The following is a 16,951-nucleotide window of genomic DNA, read 5'->3' on the forward strand; positions in this document are numbered from 1 at the left end:
TGATGCAGCTTAAGGCGCAGCGTTCTTGCTCCTCGATAGGCACATCACAGATAGTTGTGGGTGTTGAGAAACGTCTGCAAGATGCTCTTCTCTCACTCCAATTTTCCACCAAATCAAAGTGACTGATTCTTATCACATCTGATCACATTTTTCAATTGTTCAACCTGCTTTTGCACTTCCTTAAACCTATATATATATATATATTCACATAGAACTTGGTGCAATGATTAGTCAGTTAAATGCAATGAAAGAATGAGAACACAAATGGTTTTAAAACCAAAATATACACTTTATTTTGTAGCAAATAAGGTCTTGAATTGGAAGATTTTTGCACAACATTCCAAAATAAGACATTTGTGTATGGATTTTTAATCCGATATTTTATTGTATATGAATGGCTCTATCTTTATCTTCATAAAGCATCTTATTGTCTTTATCCTGGTGTGGCTCTTCAAGTATCAACACATTGTGATTCTACCAAATATTAAAATGAGTCCTTGAGAAGTTTGCCCCTCATTTGCATGCGGGCATACAGATGCTCTTCCCTGCTGTTGAGCTAATGCACTTCCGTGTGCTGACTAGACGCTGTGGTGGTGTTTTGGTGTGTCACAATGAATACTTTGGCTCATTAGGATGAGGATAACCTGATGGTTATTATCCACCGTCTTCTGTTTAATTAATGCTTTGAAGTCACACATGAAAGTAGTTCTGTGCTTTGTGTGTGTGTCAGTGTGTCGGGCAGCTGGACAAATTTTACTCGTGTTGCGTGGAGACACAAATCAGTTTATACAGACGCACTCAACAAAACTCAAGTCATGATGCAACTGATTATTTTTTTAGGGAGAGGACTTGCTTTATTGTCCCCCGGCGCTTGAACTAATTCCTGTTCAACTTCACTTCAGACCAAAACCGTAATTACAGCTGTGCCTTTGTAACACCAGGGCAACCCTGCAACAGGCCACAGATCAGATCTACTGCCAAACCAGAGCCGTGTGTGGCTTTGTTTTGTTTTTTTCTTTTTACACATTTTTTGTTTGAAACACCACAAGAGACAAAAACGCAAGGACGGAGACAGATCACACGAATGTCTGTAGACTAATCTCAGCATTTACTGCGTGTCTCTATGCAATCCACTTTGAAACATCTTTGATGGATGTTGATTGACATCATTAATTGATGACATCACTGATGAAGTTTTTCATGCAAATTAATACATTGATAACTTCCCATTTGCCCAAATCAAAATTTCTGACATTTTATTGAATTTGGATAAAGTCGCTGACGGCATTGTTGTCTACAACTTAATTGTTTCATGGAGACGTTCGCCTGCGGGGTGGTAATTGTAATCACAAAATGTTTTACCCAAATAAGGCTTGTGAATAATTTAGGCACGCGATTGGAAAATGACTGACGGCTATGTCCACTGCTTGTGAACGTTATTTTCATTAGTATGCAAATGTTCTAATTTTGCTCACTTCTAAGCGACACTGATAAAACCTCTGCAAACGCTCATACGAACACACATTCTACATTGATTCTTTTGTCACTTGCAGCTATGTTCATTCAGGAGTGTAGTATTTATGAGTACATACTAATTCACCCCTCTAACTATTTAGAACTTCACAGAAAGTGTTCATTTCAGCCTGCCTGCAGTGCTTGTTTTTTTTCTTCGCAGCATTGCATCTCAGATTTTGTTGTATCTGACTGGTATGAATTATCCATTGCCGGAGCAACGCTACTGTGACCTATTAAACTCTTCGTCAGGAAGACTGTCCTAGAGTGTGATCCACTTGTCTTTTCCCGTCATCTAAATTCTAAAGCGAGGAGCCTGAAGACTGGTTATTTTGGCGGTGTAATGCATATACTCTAAAAAAGTGTAAAAGTGTAAAATCAAAACTTATTTTGAAGGAGTTGACCTTCCAATTTTCTGCCTCTCAACAATATGGTGCTGCTTGCCTCCAAGACTGCGTGTGTGCTCTTCACTGCCATGCTGGATCCAGTGTCTTAAAGGCACAAGTCATGAATATCAATATCGGTGAGAATCAAATGCACTGACATAAATAAATATCACCGATTAATCAAAAACACAATAATCAGAGGTGGGTGAAATCATGGCCGTCCTTTTTGGACTGCTTGTTTCCAGTGACAGCTGCCATCCCGTGTCGCTCTCGGTGGCTTTACCGCTGCAGGAGCTGCTTAATAACAGGTGAGAGGCAGCATTCTGCTTATTGGCGAGGGCCGCTGCACCTGAAATGACCCACGACGGCCTGTCCACAACCTGTGAGCAATAACATCTCTGAAGTCTCTTAGTAGTCTTCACACATCTGACCATTTGCTTATTAGCTCTAAATTGGCAGGTGTGCACTCGATGCAGGGGAGATGCAATAAAAAAAATACTGAGGCGAGTGCGCAAACACTGAGCCCACTTGAATACGAGAGTCAAGCGGTGCCTTGTTAAGCCTCCCACCAAGTCTTTCTTTCCTCCATATAACACGCAGCGACTCATAAATTTAGCCTATAAAATGTGTCTGCAGGCCTTACACTGTGATGCCCTCTGCAATAACTTTCCCGTGTTCAGAGGTTGTTTATGTATAATAGGATTTTGTATGTGTGTGTGTGTGTGCAGATGTTTTAAAAAAAATACATAGAAAAGCCATAATGATTAGGATTATTTCGGATGGAAAACAGTGCAGTGGGAGAAAGAAACATAACTGAGAGGTTTGGGAATGAAGCAAAGCTGGAATACCTGTGGGCATTTCGGACCAACTCGCAGCTTCTGCTTAATTGCTCTTAAAGGTCAGAATATACATTTTAAGCCAGCATGTATGTGGTGAAGTTCACAGGCTGCCCACAGACACACACTTATTTAGTTTTGCTGTAAATGCAACTTAATGAATATGACTTCTCTGATTTTCTTCTGCAGCTTCCCAGATGCTGCGCTGTGCATTTTAAATAGCAAATTTGCATACGCTGACGTTTGTATGAATGTAGATGCCAGTTTGCATTGAGTTTCAGTTGGAAATTTAGCTAGCTGGCGTCGGAACGCCGGACTTTCTGAATGCAGCTGTGGCTTAATGTGATTACCAGTTGCTGAGCCATGTGGGGACTGGTGTTGCTGTCGGTTTAACTTCCTCACAAACGCATTGTCACAAATACATGTACTCAGCCACACATACAGGATGAGTCTGCAGATACAAATACACTCGCGCTGCTTTTTAACCGAGGCTCGTCTTTCTCAGAAATCACAAATGCCACCGATGTCATTCATGAGATCAGAGTTGCATGCACACATATGCAAACAACAAAGCGGGCTGCAGAGGCATGTGTATGCAGAATTAGTTATTATTCATAAAGTTCACGCCATAATATAATTACATGTTCTTATAATTAGAGGGGTTATACTCTGGAAAAGCTGCACTTAACATCCGACAGCGACTTCATTCAGAAAGCTGCCTTGTGAGACAATACAAGACGTGAACAAGACGTACTACGCAAAGCATTCATGAGTCAGGAGGCTCTCCCTGAAATGTTCAAGGCAGATCCAGACATCTGACCGACCCAGCTCATCTTAATTGGTTCATTTCTCTCCCTGTGCACAGTACCTCGTTTATTACAGCATTCATTTCAGTCTTACTGTCACACACTCCATACTGCATTAATCCATGTGCTCGTTTGGCTTTGCTTTGGTCTGTATGTCTGAATATACCAACTGCCTGTGAGACTCTGCATTGTTTAGCGCTGCACACAAGATGGCTGTGACTAATGCATCCCAGTTCTGTGACTGGCCCACAGTCCACAAATGCATCTTCATTTTACAAGTCCAAATATTGTACCGAGTCTTCTTATTACTACTTCTACTCCACGTCTTTTAACAATCTTTCTTTCTTTCAAATCAGAAAACCTGCAAATAATAACGTTGCTAGGCGACAGGCACCGAATGCCTGACGCGAGGACGATCACAGGAAGACGTGGTCAGATTCTCCACAGACAAGAGGATCCCCTTTAAAAAGATTTTTGATGCAGCCTAGCCTTTGTTGTACTGCGGCCTGCGAAGTACAGGACTATTAGACTATTAGTCATTCAAAGGATGCAGCCCATAAAACAACAATCTGAGAGTACAGATATTTCTGTACTGGTATAAAATGGAGTACAACATAATACTATGAGGGTGCTCTTTTCATATGCAGATATTGATTAGTTTTTCTCTTCGGAATGAGCTCATCATCTCACGTCTCTGCTTTCTTATAGACACTAATCACTTCCATTACAGTGTGGAAGACGTCCACACTCTGCTGTGTGTTCACCACTTGTTGAACCACCAACAGCCATTAGTCACACTGTCTGACTTTCTCTTTAACCCTTTGAAAAATAAATGAGATTGTATTTGTTTCAGTGTTTAAATTGAAATTAAATTGGACAAATCATTCCTTTTCTGACACTTTTGTTTTTAAATACCCGTTTTCGTATTTTTATCTACTTTTGTCAAACTGTTATTTATGTGCTTCCTCTATCATTTGCTGTCTACTACATATGGCTTATTTTTTCCATTGATCAACTTCCATATTACCATATTCATATCCACAAGCTGCACCCACTAATCATTCAGACAGTCAGTGAGAATATGAGAATAATACCAAATTATTAACTGAAAAAAATACATACATGTGATGTCTTCTTCTCCCTTTTCCTATATTACTATTATTACTGAGTGGATGAAAAATATGGAGGGATAGGGGGTTGCTACATGGAGATGTGACAAAGACTTAGAGGACCCTGAACTGATGTAATGGACAACGAAAGCGTAAAAGTCAGATGGTATGACCAGTAATTGAAATTTGCAGGATGGTTTTGTCGTAGTTTAGCCTCAGTCCTCTTGGACTTTATGAATTGAAGTCGTTACACCTGAAGGAGGAAAAAACGGAAGAGCCAGATAAAAGAAAATGGAATGAAAGAGGGTGAAAAAAGCAAAGACCCAGGGCCAGATGTTTGCACATTGTATCAGATGTACTGCGCGTGCGTCATTTATCAAACCTGCACCCCCCCCCAGACCTGGAAGCACAAATCCATGTGTATGTAAAGGATCGGTTTAAATTTCAGCAACTGCATTTAAAAGGTCTGCTCCACCACATCACACAGCTCAACCCTGATGCTGTAGGAAGTCCGAGGCGAACCGGGTCACAGGTTGCAAGATTCCTCGAACACCCAGAGCAGCTCCTCTGTAGCCTACTAGAAGTGATTGCTTGCTGTTATTTCAGCACTTTATTTTGTGATGATGAACCACTAGTCGTAAATACAGCAGAATGTAAATGACTAGGACTGCATCTGTTCAAGCCTGTTAAAAATAATAAATTACTTTATAAAGCTGCATTTTGTTATATATATTATATATCAATCTTTTGATCTACCACAATAATGCAATTAATTTAAATGAAAATACCTCAAGTTGAGGGCTTTTCTCCAAAATGTTTCAGTGAGATTAAAAAAGAGATTAATTAGATTAATCAATTGCAGATCAGAATTAATTAATCGCTACATTTTTTTAGCTCTGGACAACATTAATTATTGTTATTATTATAAATAGTAGTAGTAGTAGTATTACACATACGTTTAGGGGCATCGTCATCTGTTTCACTGACAACATTTTTACTGAGAGGACGTTTCAGACAGCCCATGTTTCATCAAGGAGCTTTTTTTTATTGTTAAGCATGGGGAACATAATAATTTGTGTCGTTTGCCAAACTAAGATTGTAATCTACATGTTTAATTATTTATTTATTCATTTGTGAGGCACCACGTACAATAATAAATATAATTGATAGCACAAGATTTATTATCAGAGTTATCCCAGGGTTAATTTTCATCTGCAGTCCCCTGGCAGGTCACAATTACAACATCCAAAGCGACCCACATGACTCTAGGCTTAATAAAGGATTGAGGATATGTTGTAACACTGCACATGTGGTGCAGTGTCTGGGAGATTTGGCTTCTCCAGGTGACTGGCTGATGTTTTTTAGGTGCTTATTTTACATTTCAAAGCACTTCGTAATCTAATTTATAACTCTGAAGAGAGCTTTTCAAAAGATTACTGCTGTCAAGCACAATATATCCAAAGATGCTGTATGTGTCCCCAACCTCAGCCGAGTCTTGTCCCCGTGTCACGCGAAACAAACGCTTCACCGCAACTTCCATTGTGAGCAAAGCTTACAATCAGAATGTTGTTGCAAACAGATTGTGTAAAATCAACCCAGATTATTGATCTATGGATAGATATTTTCATTACTTTCACAATGTGAGACTTTTTTTTTTTAATAAACACACTTTCCATCTCAAAGTCCTTTAAATTACAAAACAAATATAAAGACCTCAGTTTTTCTGAGTTAATACTGCAGTAGCTGAATTTCTTAACTCACTCTGAATACCCCTGATTCAAGGACTGCAGCCACGATAATCTATTTTGTATTCAAAAGAAATACATGTAACAATGATTTTATGACTACGCTGCAGAAAATTATTTGATTTCAAAATTATCTAGAAAATAGAGGCGCGAATACATAGAAAATCTACTTGGAGTCGAGGACAGAAGTTCATTCATTCATTCATTCATTCCTTCCTGTTGTCATTGAGGCTGAGCCGTGAAGCTTTGATTACGGGTGTGTGCTCATCTTTCTTTCTCTCCTCCTTAGTCTCTGTCTGCTTTCCCCAAGTCATGATGCATAAATTCAGAACCAATTTTACACTGCATTACCTTGGCGTCACTCTCCAAATACCCTCCGACTATCACTCAGAATCTGATTCAACTCTTAGCTGTTTAAGTGCAGCAGACCAAAAGAATGACTTCAGCTTCTCCGGTGCACTCTTTTTTTTTATCCTGATGCAGTAGAACTTTTAATCTTGTGTGAAATCTTTAAAGTGCGAGGTCATTTTCAGGAGTTACGACAAAATGGGCATGAAGTGAGTAAAATTGTTCCTGCATTGCTCACCAATTGCCCTGGAATTATGGCAGCGTCCTGCGATCAGGAAAGTGAAATCTGTTACAGTATTTTTGGCCATAAAACTACTCAATAGTTTCCTGTAAAGAGTTTTCTACGTTACAGTTAAAAACAACTCTTTTGTGGGCCAGTTGAGAAACATGTCTAAATGTTGGACCGACCATCCATCCATCCGTAGTCTTAGTCTTAGTAATTTTATCATGGATAGTATAAAAAAGAGGAATGCAGTTCTTCTATATTTAAGAGGTGACTTCTAACTAGCAAGTCTGACATATTGTGATCAGCTTCATTCTACTGGAGTGTATTTAAAAGCCATGAATGCTCTGAACAGGACTCGTCCATCACATCATGTCTGTTCTCTTTGTGATATTTTTGAATACAAATCTTCATCTTCGACAGTCAGCCTGAAGTGGCCGTATTTATTCTCTTAGAGTATAAATGACCCCAATGAGGACAAACATAGTCAGATCCTATACCCATCCATGTGGGGGTAGAACTTGCTCATACACACATTTTATTTATATGATCATATTTTGCTTTTCAGGCAAAGGTTAATTACAGCAAACTGGCGGCTAACTACCGGTATTCACCTCCAGTTCATGCTGAAGGATCGACAGTTGCTGCTGACCACTTTTCTATGTTTTTTCTCATTGCAAAGTAGGACGGTCATTACAGATAGTTTGTCAGTCCTTTTGCGTTGGTACACACCTGCTTTTTTGACAGATCTCTTGAGACGGTGCGTCCACGCTCCGTCTGGCGCGAGAATCTTCATGAGATCCTATAGCGTAGGTAATTCCCCTTTGATTTTGAATATCCTGGCGTGTATACGTTTGAGACCGGAGGAAGAGAATCCATGGATGCTCTCGTTGTGTGTGTGTGTGTGTGTGTGTGTGATGAAGCCCGATTTCATACTCATTTAGGATTTAAGAACTCTTGCAGTGTGAGTCCAGCTTCACATGGATGGATCACTTTTATACCAGCTCCATTATAAATGTATTTTTCCATGTCTCCTTGTTTTATTTGCTGTCACCAGGCGATGCATATTTTTCTGATATGCTTCTTCCTCGCCACGAGAAAAACATTGATTTTTGTTCTGTCTATTATCCTCCGTTCACCCGGGTAATATAGGAAGTGAAATCACCAAAATCACCTGGGGATGAAACCAGCAAAATGTATGTACAGCCATCAGGACATTAAAAAAACCATTTTATTAGGATGTGACTTTTTAATATTTGACAGCACCTTTCCAGTGGAGTTAAAATGCTTGTCAAAGCCATTCACTGTATGTTATCTGATGAACCCTCATTGGTTATTGGAATGTCATGGCAGCCCCTGTGCATTTAGATGGGGAAATGTATTTTGATGCTGCAGTGCAAAAACAGATGAAACAAAGCTTCTTAGCTCTCATGGCCTCGCTCATGCTCTCACCCTGACTTAGACACAGACATGCTCACGCAGACACATGTGCACTCAGTCTAGGGATGTGACCCAATTTGTGGAGTAAATGGAGCCCTAGAGACCTGGTAATGATGGACAAGTAACCAACGGATCCGCCATGGAAGGAGAGGAGAGGAAGGGGAGGAGTGGAAAACCTGCATCCCGATCAGGATTTGAAAATAACACATTTTCTTCCCTTAAGGACATTAAATTGGGGTTTGTTAAGTTCAGCATGTGGATGGATGTAATTCGGTACCATAAATTTGAGTCCTAGTGTGAAAGTAGTTCATAATGAAAGTTACTTGCAGTTATTATTATTATGCAAATTACAAATAACAACTTGAACACCACAGAAAAGATTGGAAACATAATCAAACTGGTAAATCAAATCGATAACATGCTTGAAGCATTTTAAAGCTTTATGCCAGGGATTCTCTGTCATTGTAGAACATTCCTGAATAATCTGAATAACTTTTCTGCAGCCCTGTTCAGACAGTTGTCGAACATTTAATAAAACATGTTCAGTCCTGTGCGGCTTTTCTAATGGAGATTCTCTGTATTGATTGCTTAAAGAACTGCTTCTTTTTTTTTTTTTAGCATAATTGCATTTGACAGTACTCTGACTCTTGATTGATTGATTCTTCTTGGATTTGTCTCCACTTTTTTTTTATTTTTACTTCTTTTCTTCTCAATGCCAGCAACTGGAGGTGTGTTATGTCCTCAAGGGGAATCAGGGTCAGAGCCTGAAGACGACAGCCAGATGAGGTTTTACACAGAGCAACAAAGAGGACGAAGGCGCACCAAGGGTGAGAGGGAACGCAGGTGCACGTCTTTCTATAATGCCATCAATGTGCTTCATCTGAAACGCATTAGCTCGCACCGGAGGAGATGCTCCTATCCACTGCATACTGCTGAGAAGGCACTAAAGCAGAACGTGGGGGGGGGGGGGGGGTCTAAAATATATTTTGAAAACAAATGAATGCTGGTTGTATATGATGGGGGGAATAGAAGAAGACAACTTACCCCGTATAGCGTGAAATGAGACTAGGCTTTTGTGGAATTGGCAGTGTAGCTGCAAGTAGCAAGGAGTCGTGCAAATGCCCCGTGGGCTTTAAAGTTCTGTTCTGTGGCAGAGCTCAAAGACACTCAGAGCAGATGCATGAGCTAATAAATGGAAGCCAGTGATGAGCAGAGCCGAGTCAAATTACACTGATGCCAAGCACGCTTTTAAACGCCCCCTTCCCACAAAGTCATATGTTAAACGCAATATGAATTCCCATTATTATAATTATTGTTATTATTGACAACAGATGCCAAAAAAACATTTATTGTTCAGTTTGAAAATTATTGAAGACCATTTAAAAGACTGTTGAGGAAAAGAGAAAATATTCAACACAGTGGATGTGAATGAAACGCAATGTATTTTGTGGCGTAAAGGAGACGGGCAGCGTGGTGCATGAAGCCAGAATGTCAGAACAGGAGTAATAGTCTAGTTGTATTAATACTAGAACATGCTTTTTTTCCCCTCTTGAGATATTTTTTGCCTGAGCATGCATGAGTGGCAAAAGCTTATGTTTTACCGCCCTGTCTCGTTTCTCTCACCCGCTCTCGTGGTGTTGTGAAAGTGTTTTTTCACAAGCGCTTCATCTGAATTCACATAAAACCCAGCAGTGTCGCACCTCCCCGTGGCGTCGTGGGCGTATTTGTGTGTTGCTGCCGTGAAACAGTCAGAAAATAACTTTATTTTGACTAAGCCGCTCTTCCTCGTGTTTTCCGTATCTGGATTGTTTGACTACCGCTGCTCTCTGGAGTCGGGGGGTGGGGGGAGGAAGGCTCCTTCACAGCCGGCTCTGTTGATCTGCCTAATAGTTGGAGGTCCCAAAGAAATCCATCCTCGACTTTTAATGAATAGTTTCAATATCTGTAAACACCCTGCAATAGGCGCACGTTGTGAAATATATGAATGGATGTCATTTTGGATTCTGCTTTTGCAGGAACCAGATAAAAATGTTCAGTGCTGAAGTGTGTTTCTTTGTTTTTATGCGACTTTATATAAAACCTTTGTGGCGTGTGGGGAAGAATTCTGAGCCCAGCTTTATGAACACGTACAAGAAGCTGAACCTTTGTCTGATCTCAAGGGTCAAAACTGACTCACAGCTGTTATTAACAGCGGAGAGAAATCGGCTTCAATGACCTCTTTCAACTAGATTACTTTACCCAGACAGACCCGAACACTTTTCTTTCCGACAAGAAGCACTGAAAATGTAGATTTCTGATACTTTCTTAGGTTATACACTGCAGTATCTTGTGCAGTACTTTTAGCAATGCTAATTTCTTTTCGGGCTAATCAGCCCGAAAACGTAAAACTCAAGTGGAAACTTTTGTTGAGAGGTGTTCTTTCTCCAGGAGACGGGCAGATCAGGAAATAGTTCTTAAAGGTCACAGAGTGGATTTGTGGTTGTGTCTGTTGTCATTCTATGTGTATATGAGTGCATGGACTAATCATAAAAAATATTGTGGTCATAAAGTGTTTGCTATTGTGAGTCTGCATGCTTTGTCTACTGCTGGCTTTTATAGTAATTGGGGGAGTCCTTCACCAGCCAGATGTCTCCACCCACACCCCAAAGGGATTAGCCGCTCTGCCGTTATAGCTGCAGGACGCTATTCTTCTTGTCCCTTCATGACGTGATTGCATTTGATTCAACACAAATGCATTATCCTAGGTTTGCCTCCCCTGTTTTTTGACCTCAAGCAGCATCTTATACTCCCAGACTTACTTCCTGTCACTGCCTAAAGAGAGTTGTTTACACTCAGTAAAGTTTCTCTGATATGTTATTTCAGTTCATTCCATCTGAGTCATCGCTGCATCTGTGACTGATAAGGACTTGAAACTGAGCTGAGCTGAGCTGCAGGGGACGTGTAAAATGTCTCGCTATGAAGCTCCACCTATCTGGTGAAACAAGTGCCCAGATCAGGACAAAAAATAAACGACTGACTTGAAACAGACTCGTATAGATCACTGATCAGCTCCTCCTCCTAAGAGCTACTGAGACCCTTCCTACTAGCAATCCTTCTTTCAGCAGGATTTGACACATTTATAATAGTTAACTCATTCAGTGCCAGCCATTTTCAACTTAAAGCCTCTTCAATCACCAGGAAAAAAGTGTGTTCCGACCTCTTTTTGTTCCAGAGTTATTGGCAGTTGAAGAGAGGCCGATTTCAAAGTCAGGGTTGGCATTGAGTGTTTGGTTTTCAAAAACGTCTTTAGACGAGAATGGCATTGAATGAGTTAAAATCCATCCCGTTTAGCATGATCACCATTTAACTCAGTGGCATATCCCCAGCAAGGCTTTATTCTGCATGCTGGCTTTCTTACCATGATAAATATCACGAGACAGAGGTTGAGCAGCTAATTTAATTCCCTATGTCCTGGCATTGGAATGGGAGTCCTGACAGAGCCAAAGGGCAACCAAAACAACCAATCTGTAACTGTCCGTGGCAATAAGATCATGTGTCACCCCTGCAAGCGTTTCTGGGCTGTCCTGCAGAAGCTCCGTGTATTTGAAGTCATCCTTTATGGTCTCAGTATCAACTTGAGGCCTGGGTTGAATGCGTAAATCAGTAGTGCAATTAAATGCAGTTCGAAGGACTGCTTTCCACTTTCAGCTTTTGCTTTTGTGCCGTTCGTCTGTGGCTCATTGTCTTGTGTGCAAGTGAAAACCTGTCACTTCTGTTCTACATTAAGATTAAAGGGGCCCCTGCCAAATGTATTCACCTTTATCTTCATGTCTTTTTTTACTTCTAGGCCACCCACACAGCCCTCTAAATAAGGTCACCCTGATGTTGATCACCATCAGCACATGTGTCATTGCTATTGTCTATGCTACACAAGATTCCTGCCCTCTTTCTGTGAAGGTTACCCTCCATGTGCCTGAGCATTTTGTCGCAGATGGTAAGTACAAAACCTTATTAATTGAAACTAATCGGGAAAAAAAAGATCAGAAACACTCACATATAGCCCAGTATTGGTTGTCTTTATTATACTGTTCTAATTTGGATCTTATTTTAATTTCAACTCCATCACCTCAAAGACTGAGGTGATGGAGCTTGTATTTCCAGCTCTTAAACTCCATTAATCAGATCTCTGTCCAACTGACTGTAAGTAAAAGGAAAAGGTTCACTGACTAGAAACCTGCTGAACACCGGAAGATTGTGTGACACACTATTGTACCCAATTCCTGCACGCCTCACCTTTTGTGGAGATAGGATAATAATGTTTAGGGAATGTCACGATGATAATGATAGTCTGGCTGCCAAACATGAAAATGCTGTCAATAAACAGTGAAATATATCATTTGTAAAGTTGCCGAACGCCTGATTAGCCAGGGATAGAACCCCCTCCCCCCTCAGCTATGAATTGTAGTTTTCAATTCCATTTTTTTCTTTTCTTTTTTCAGTGCCAGTGCTCGCTATCCATGACCTATGAAGCACAAAGGATGCACATCCATCCAGCAAAAATTAAATCACACAGCAGGAGAATAATAAAGCGCACGCTTTCGAAGCTCCCAGTTCAAAGTTATTAAAATAACTATTTTGTCTGCAACCAGCAGAGAGACATTTTGAGTCACCGAGCTGAAAAAGAGCAGTGACTGTCTTATTGTGTGCGCTGAAAACATTCAATGTGCAACCTTAATTTTGTGACTGCACAAGGCAGATTGGAATACTAACCTGCTCTATGGCTTCAATGTTATCAGATACTGACCTGCTCTATGGTTTTAATATGATCAGATACTAACCTGCTCTATGGTGTTAATGTTATCAGATACTAACCTGCTCTATGGTGTTAATGTTAGATACTAACCTGCTCTATGGCTTTAATGTCATCAGATACTAACCAGATCCAAGCCAGATTAAATTCAGTGGTAAAATAGAGATCCCCAACCCAAAGTTATGTTGCGAAAAGACAGATAAACGACAGATAAACAGATAAACGCCCGCAAAAACAAAACCTTCTTGGCGGAGGTAAAAATGACATAAAAATCAATCCCTGAATCTTGGAGTTTGTTATTCCATGGCCATCCATGATATCCAGAAAACAAATGATTTTAATTTGGATTATCTTTATGAAGAAACGAGTTAAAACACGGTTCACTCAGCTCATCATCTGTATCTTATATAATAAAAGATAAGCTCAGGGCTTTTATTTTCTGCCTTTGACTAGTTGTAAGCTGAAGGAGCTCATAATACATTAAGTCCAGTCATATCCTAATCCTGAGCAATGAGCCGCGCTGAGAGACTCGCATTAAGATATAATGGTCCATCTAGTGTCATGAGATGGCGTTTGAAGAGGAAGCAGCAACGATTCACCTGAAGTGATTCATGCATTGTCACAGCTCTCAGTTTCTCTCGTCAGTAATTAAATTTTCATACGTTTAAAAGACTCTTCACTGCATCAACAGTGATCATATGAGTTATTATTTTATTTGTTTCTTCTATAAACAAAAAAAAGACACAATATGTGAAGGCATTGACTTTATGTTTTAACAGATCTTATATGCAGTCATACATGATAACCTATCTTGTTGTTTCCAGTGAAAATGAAACTTCATTTTCTGTTTCTCACTTTTTGGAGTTCTGATCATTTACTCCTTTCCCAGAGGTGTTGAATTTTATTACAGTCTGCCGGAATTATTACTTAAGATGCCTCTTAGAAGCATGAAAATGCATTAGGCTTTATTTCCCTGCAGCAATAAAACATCTTGATAAAGCTTGAATTATTACAGATTCATCAACTTGTCCTACCAAGCACAATATGCTGCATGAATCTTGAGTTTACAGTTTATTATAAGGAATATCTATAATATTGAATCTGCTAAATTCATTAGATTGCCCTATGAATCCCCCAGCATGCACTACTGCTGTCCTCTATACGCCGAGGAGCACCACTAAGCAGAGCTTTTGACTTTTCATTTAATTGTTTTGTTCCTCTGAAAAATTGTGAGCACTGGAATTGTCCCCAGAAGAAACAGACACCTGAGGGCAGAGCAGGTGTGATAGAAGGTGGCTCAGCAGATAGACAGTCAACGCAAACAAACAAATCCCAACAGCAAACAAAGCAAATCCAAAATGGCAAGCCGAACATAAATATACGGTAGGTCAGGATAGGAAGAGGAGGAAACGGGAACAAAAAAAAAAAGGCTTCATGGCAGCGCATCTGACCTGTCACATGTGAGCTGGCCTGCTTCATATGTTCTCCAATGGGGAAATGACAAATGATGGGAGGGAGAGGAGCAGTCGAGTGATGAGGTCAGGCAGTAAATTCAGGAGGGCTGACAGGTGAGACATGAGGGGAGATTATAAATGAACAACACAGCACAAAAGCTAATATGAAGCTCGAGCGGTGGACGGCAGGAGCAGAGATGGAGGAGGCGCCATCAGAGCGATGTGTCAAATCTGTGACAAGCTCCTTGCTAAATCAAGCTAGACAGCAGAGAGTGCATAAGGTTGGAAATGTATAATTAGGGATTTGATCGTTATCCGCGATAAGCAAAATTTCACGAATGGCGGTTTCTACAGCTCAGCAACTTTTCATTATACGTCATACTCGAAACCGAACGAAGTCGGCACAGCCTCAGCTGCAGCGTGATCTTAGATGAAAGTGCAGTTTTAGTAGTTGTTTTCTCGCAGTTCTAATTTGACCAAAATCTCTTAAAGTTCTACATTGTGAATGATCCGATGAGGGGAAAATGCATCCAACAGGTTTGGTAAATTCTAGTTGGGACGCCTTTGCACTCAAAAAGGCTGCCCCTTACAGATGCAGTCATTTTGACTCCATATGTGTGAAAAATAGTACACTGATGATAAAGTTGCAGATTATAAAAACTACAGTCCAGTTAAAATGTAAATGAAATTAATATAAATATTGTCATAAAACATAACAAATTAACATGATTCATTTACAATCCTTTACACTATTGTCTTAAAGAAAACCCAAATAATGCACATTTATGAGCTTTAGATGTAAATAGACAGTTTTTTTGAGAGACAAACAACTTTCTGGTTTGCACCTTAATTTTCACTGTTGCTATGACACAGAGGATTTCTCTTTCACCTCAGTTCCCCAAACAGCTGAAAGGGGATTCATTTCATCTAATAAGTCTTGCAAAGTCTTCTTCCCTCAATTCACAATGCGCATGGCGACATTACCAGCAATCGGCGACGCTCTTACTGCTCAGGAGGGGATTTTTTCCACATAATCTAACAATTGCATCCTGACTGTGTGACCTGAATCCATTAGATGTCTGCCCCCTCTCAAACGATACCTACTGGTCGCTCTGTGCACTAAACTGTGTTGCTCCAGGATACGGCCTTGGTGCGCTCACTTCGGCCAGCTGCGTCCTGGGAGCAGCTTGGAAGAGATTTCCTCTGCCCTTTTGATGGAGCTGGATATATTCTCTCTAACAGCCACAACAAAAGCCCCTGTTTCAACTGTACTAGGGAATATTTATTATTTACCTGTTTATTTAATGTGTATAAGTTATAGTTTCATGACTATTGAATGCCCTCAGCTCAATTAGAAAGTCTTTTTTTCATAATGTTTTCAAACCGTGCTCATATTTTCACCTTTGCAGGACCACATACGCGGCAGTGACACGGGATGGAGACGTCTCACCTTCATCCAAGCTGCGTGCACAGCAGGACAATGGCGACAAGTGTCGCAGCGTTCACTTGAAACCAAAGCAGCAACCCCATTATTGCTTTATGAGCACAGTTTGCTGTCAGAAAGTCAAACACACGGGTGCATTTTTAAGTCGATGTCGTCCCAGTGGAATTTGTCACTGTCAAATGACAAGAAGCAGCTGGTGGCTTCTTGTGTGTAGGAGGAGAATGGCAGTGTGAGCTATTAGGAATTATGAACACTTAAGCTATAATGGAAGAATAAAAGCAAAAAGAAAAGACCAGACGAGGCTTGTGATGCTGCTGCCTTATCGCTTTGTGTGGTTTGTCTCTTCGGGTTTGTGTAAACCACTGCTGGGCATTGACCCTGTAACGATTACTGTGGCTCAGATTTGAATGCTGGTTTGTTAGCTTTTATCCATTTGCATCAATCCTCTATTTAAAACAGAAAAGCTCTTTGAAAGGCATCACAGGGAAAAAAATATACAATATCTGATTTCTTTGCACAATTTCTATCTTTATGGCCAGACATGTTTTTTTTTTGTTTTTTTTGAGGAACGCCTAATAGTTTTTCTGCAGAAAAACCTTCTTCCCCTCAACCGTGATTTGTGGTTTTCAATTTCAATTCTTTTGAGTGTTAGCCCCCCCCCCCCCCACCGACCCCCCCATGCATGACCAATATGATACAGAAGATGCACATTCAGCCAGAAAAAAGTAAATCATGTGCTGGAACTAAACCGCAGGGACAATAAATCCCACGCTTTGAAAGCTCCCAATTCAAAATCACCATTATTCAAAACAACTATTATCACTACAAACAGCCGACTGATATTTTGAGTCATGGAACT

At 40.3% G+C, this 16,951-nt stretch overlaps 1 protein-coding gene across 1 annotated transcript in view; it reads left to right on the forward strand.

The window, feature by feature from the left end:
- LOC137908205 (astrotactin-2-like) overlaps positions 1 to 16,951 on the forward strand; it is a 181,574-nt gene that overhangs the window by 71,348 nt on the left and 93,275 nt on the right. The window contains exons 5-6 of the mRNA XM_068752575.1: positions 9,125 to 9,232; positions 12,232 to 12,378. Coding sequence (XP_068608676.1) covers positions 9,125 to 9,232; positions 12,232 to 12,378 — 255 coding nt within the window. The remainder of the gene's footprint in view (positions 1 to 9,124; positions 9,233 to 12,231; positions 12,379 to 16,951) is intronic.

Source organism: Brachionichthys hirsutus, chromosome 19 (genome assembly GCF_040956055.1).
Source record: "Brachionichthys hirsutus isolate HB-005 chromosome 19, CSIRO-AGI_Bhir_v1, whole genome shotgun sequence".
In the NCBI taxonomy this organism is placed as follows: domain Eukaryota; kingdom Metazoa; phylum Chordata; class Actinopteri; order Lophiiformes; family Brachionichthyidae; genus Brachionichthys; species Brachionichthys hirsutus.